Genomic DNA, 3,739 nt, shown 5'->3' on the forward strand with positions numbered 1-3,739 from the left:
GATGGGATGGGATGGGATGGGATGGGATGGGATGGGATGGGATGGGATGGGATGGGATGGAATGGGATGGAATGGGATGGGATGGGATGGGACAAGATAAGATGGGAGTGGAAGAGAAGAAAATTGGATGGGGTGAAACAGGAAGGAATGGGAATGGGATGAGATGGGATGGGATGGGATGGGATGGGACGGGACGGAACGGGATGGGATGGGATGAGCAGGACCCGCTGCTCGCAGTGCCCCAGCCCAGCCCCGGCTCGTGCCGGGTGCCGGCGCTGGCCCAGCTCTGCCTCCCTGTGGCCCAGGCAACTCCGACGGGCTCTGCTGCCGCCTGGGCAAGCCCTGCCGGACGCAGAGGCCGCAGAAGCCGTGGTGGCAGGACGAGTGGGAGGTGCCGCGAGAGTCGCTGAAGCTGGTGGAGAAGCTGGGAGCGGGGCAGTTCGGAGAGGTCTGGATGGGTGAGTCAGGGTGGAACTGGGGCAGCAGAGCGAGCAGCGGGATCCTCCAGCAGGGATCTCCCACTCCGGACAATTAAAGATGTACATTTCACTTAAAATGGATTTCTACTCTAGAAAATTTCTACTCTGTAGTTTTCAAACTACAGACTTCACTCAAAGATGTACATTTTACCTAAATCAAAATGGATTTCTACTCTAGAAAATTTCTACTCTGTCTCACCCCAAGGTTTCTACAACGGGCACACGAAGGTGGCAGTGAAGAGCCTCAAGGCTGGCAGCATGTCCCCCAGCGCCTTCCTGGCCGAGGCCAACCTGATGAAGAAGCTGCAGCACCCGCGGCTGGTGCGGCTCTACGCCGTGGTCACCAAGGAGCCCATCTACATCATCACCGAGTTCATGGAGAAGGGTGAGGCCACCCCGGGGGGCTCCAGGTGCTGCCCCGTCCTCGGGGATGTGGCCACGGAGGTCTGGGGTTTTAAGGTTGGAAAAGGTCTTTGGGATAAAGTTCAAGCTGGGAAAAATTCCCATCTAAACTGGGAGAGTGATGTGTGCTGGGCATTGTCCTGGCAGGGGTGACAGAGCCTGGGGTGGTCCCTGTGGCCCAAAATGGGTCTTGGGCATTGTCCTGGCAGGGGTGATCAATCTTAGGGGGGTCCTTGTGGCCCAGATTGGGTTCTGGGCATTGTCCTGGAAGGCAGGACCAAGCCTGGGGTGGTCCCTGCCACCCAAACTGGATCCTGGGCATTGTCCTGGCAAGGGTGACCAACCCTAGGCTGGTCCCGAAAACCTGGGGGTGACCCAGCTTGAGTCCTGGGCATTGTCCTGGCAGGGGTGACAGAGTCTGGGGTGGTCCCTGTGGCCCAAAGTGGGTCCTGGGCATTGTCCTTGCAGGGGTGACCAAGCCTGGGGTGGTCCCTGCCACCCAAAGTGGGTCCTGGGCATTGCCTCCAGCCCTGGGGAAGCTTTGCCTTTGTTCTCTCCCACCTCCAGCTTGGGCAAAAATCCCTTTCTGTGTTCTCCTGGCCACATTCCCAGAGCTTTATTTGGGGGGGGACAGTGTCCTTGTGACCCCCCCCAGGAGCTGAGAACTGCTGCTTGCATCTCAGGCAGCCTCTTGGATTTCCTCAAGACCCCGGAAGGAACCAAGCTGAGCATCAACAAACTCCTGGACATGGCAGCTCAGGTGAGGGGGGAGCAGAGAGATGGGGATGGAGCTGGGAGAGCTCTGCGGGGCTGGAGCCGTTCATTAACGACCGCAATTCATTAATAATTACAAACCCCAGATTGCTGAAGGCATGGCTTTCATCGAGGCCAAGAATTACATCCACAGGGACCTGAGGGCCGCCAACATCCTGGTCTCGGACACGCTGGGCTGCAAAATCGCCGATTTTGGGCTGGCCCGGCTCATCGAGGACAACGAGTACACGGCTCGGGAGGGTGAGCCCCGCTCAGCCCGGGGGTCACAGGGCTTGGGGACATCGGACAGGGACCCTGGATCTCCGGGGAGCGTTTCAAGGATGTTTTTCCCTTTTCCATCTCGCTCCCCGCCGCTGGAGCGAGGCTCCTGCTTTGCGCGGCTGCCACCAAAGCCAGCCTGTCCCCAAGCAGCGACACAGCCCGGCTGGGGACTGTCCCCCGGGATTAACGCCGCGATTCCAGCTCAGCCAGGGCGCTTCATCCCCTCCCTTCCCTTTTCTCCGCTTCGCAGGAGCCAAATTCCCGATTAAGTGGACGGCGCCCGAGGCCATCAACTACGGCACGTTCACCATCAAGTCGGACGTGTGGTCCTTCGGCATCCTGCTCACCGAGATCATCACCTACGGCCGCATCCCGTACCCAGGTCGGGATTCTGGGGCAGCTGCGGGGCTGGCAGGCCCTCGGTGTGTGTGTCGGTGTGTCTGTCTGTGTGTCTGTGGGTGTGTGTGTGCGTGCAGCGCTGCACGCACGCCGCTGCCAGCCTGGCTCCCTGCCCAACGGGGCTGCAGCGGGCTGGGGTGGTAGCTGTGACCCTAAGTGGGTCCTGGGCATTGTCCTTGCAGGGGTGGCCAATCTTAGGGGGGTCCCTGTGGCCCAAAAAGGGTCCTGGACACTGTCCTGGCAAGGATGACCAACTCCAGGGTGGTCCCTGCCACCTAAACTGGGTCCTGGGCATTGTCCTGGCAGGAATGAGCAATGCTGGAGTGGTCCCTGTGACCCCAAATGGGTCCTGGATGTTGTGGGGCTGAAAGGGTGGCTGAGCCTGGGGTGCTCCCTAAAACCTGGGGTGACCCAAAATGAGTCCTGGGCATTGTCCTGGCAAGGGTGACTGACCCCAGGGTGGCACTGAGGTGACCCAAACCAAGTCCTGGGCATTGTCCTGGCAGGAATGACCAACCCTGGGGTGCTTCCTGTGACCCAGACTGGGTCCTGGCAGGGATGACCAACCCCAGGGTGGTCTCTGTGACATTGGGGTGACCCAAACCGGGTCCGGGGCATTGTCCTCGCAGGGGTGACCAATTCCAGGGTGGCACTGAGGTGACCCAAACCGAGTCCTGGGCATTGTCCTGGCAGGGATTACCAATCCCAGGGTGGTTCCTGTGACCCAGCCTGGGTCCTGGCAGGGATGACCAACCCCAGGGTGTCACCCCCACCACGGGGGTGACCCACCCTGATCCCCACACATCATTCGCCTCCCTCCAGGCATGACGAACCCCGAGGTGATCCAGAACCTGGAGCGGGGTTACCGCATGCCGCAGCCCGAGCAGTGCCCGCCGGAGCTGTACGAGCTGATGAGGCAGTGCTGGAAGGAGAGCCCCGAGGAGCGCCCCACCTTCGACTTCCTCAGGAGTGTCCTCGAGGACTTCTTCACCGCCACCGAGGGCCAGTACCAGCAGCAGCCCTGAGCCTTCGGGGTCCCCACAGGCCCCATGGACGCCGCCCCGGCCTGGGGGTGAACTCTGGGAACATTTGCAGCGCTCCAGAGCTTGGGAGCAGCAGATTTGACTCCTGCAGGAGGGGATGAGCAGACCCCCAAGCGCTGGGGGATGGCTCAGGGTGCCCACCCTGCTGTCCCTGCCCTTCCCGGGGCACATCCAGGCCCCAGCCCCTCAGGGCTCCCCTCAGCCCGCTCTGTGCCCTCCTCACCCCCCGGGCATGACCAGAGCAGACCCCCAAATGCTAAGGGATGGCACAGGGCGCCCAGAGGGTGCCCACTCTGCTGTCCCCTGCCCACCCTGCTGTCCCTGCCCTTCTTGGGGCACATCCCGGCCCCAGCCCCTCAGGGCTCCCCTCAGCCCGCTCTG

At 61.5% G+C, this 3,739-nt stretch overlaps 1 protein-coding gene across 3 annotated transcripts in view; it reads left to right on the top strand.

Annotated features, from left to right (window-relative positions):
• Positions 1 to 3,699, top strand: part of LCK (LCK proto-oncogene, Src family tyrosine kinase) — a 5,330-nt gene extending 1,631 nt beyond the window's left edge. For 2 of the 3 annotated variants that reach the window (XM_014309525.2, XM_005427124.2), the window contains exons 7-12: positions 306 to 458; positions 685 to 864; positions 1,565 to 1,641; positions 1,742 to 1,895; positions 2,167 to 2,298; positions 3,138 to 3,699. In XM_014309525.2, the coding sequence (XP_014165000.1) occupies positions 306 to 458; positions 685 to 864; positions 1,565 to 1,641; positions 1,742 to 1,895; positions 2,167 to 2,298; positions 3,138 to 3,340 (899 nt within the window). In that variant the 3' untranslated portion in view covers positions 3,341 to 3,699. The remainder of the gene's footprint in view (positions 1 to 305; positions 459 to 684; positions 865 to 1,564; positions 1,642 to 1,741; positions 1,896 to 2,166; positions 2,299 to 3,137) is intronic. The other variant, XM_031062051.1, reaches the window with a different exon arrangement.
• Positions 3,700 to 3,739: the final 40 nt, after the last annotated feature.

This window comes from Geospiza fortis, unplaced genomic scaffold (genome assembly GCF_000277835.1).
Source record: "Geospiza fortis unplaced genomic scaffold, GeoFor_1.0 scaffold432, whole genome shotgun sequence".
Taxonomy (NCBI): Eukaryota; Metazoa; Chordata; class Aves; order Passeriformes; family Thraupidae; genus Geospiza; species Geospiza fortis.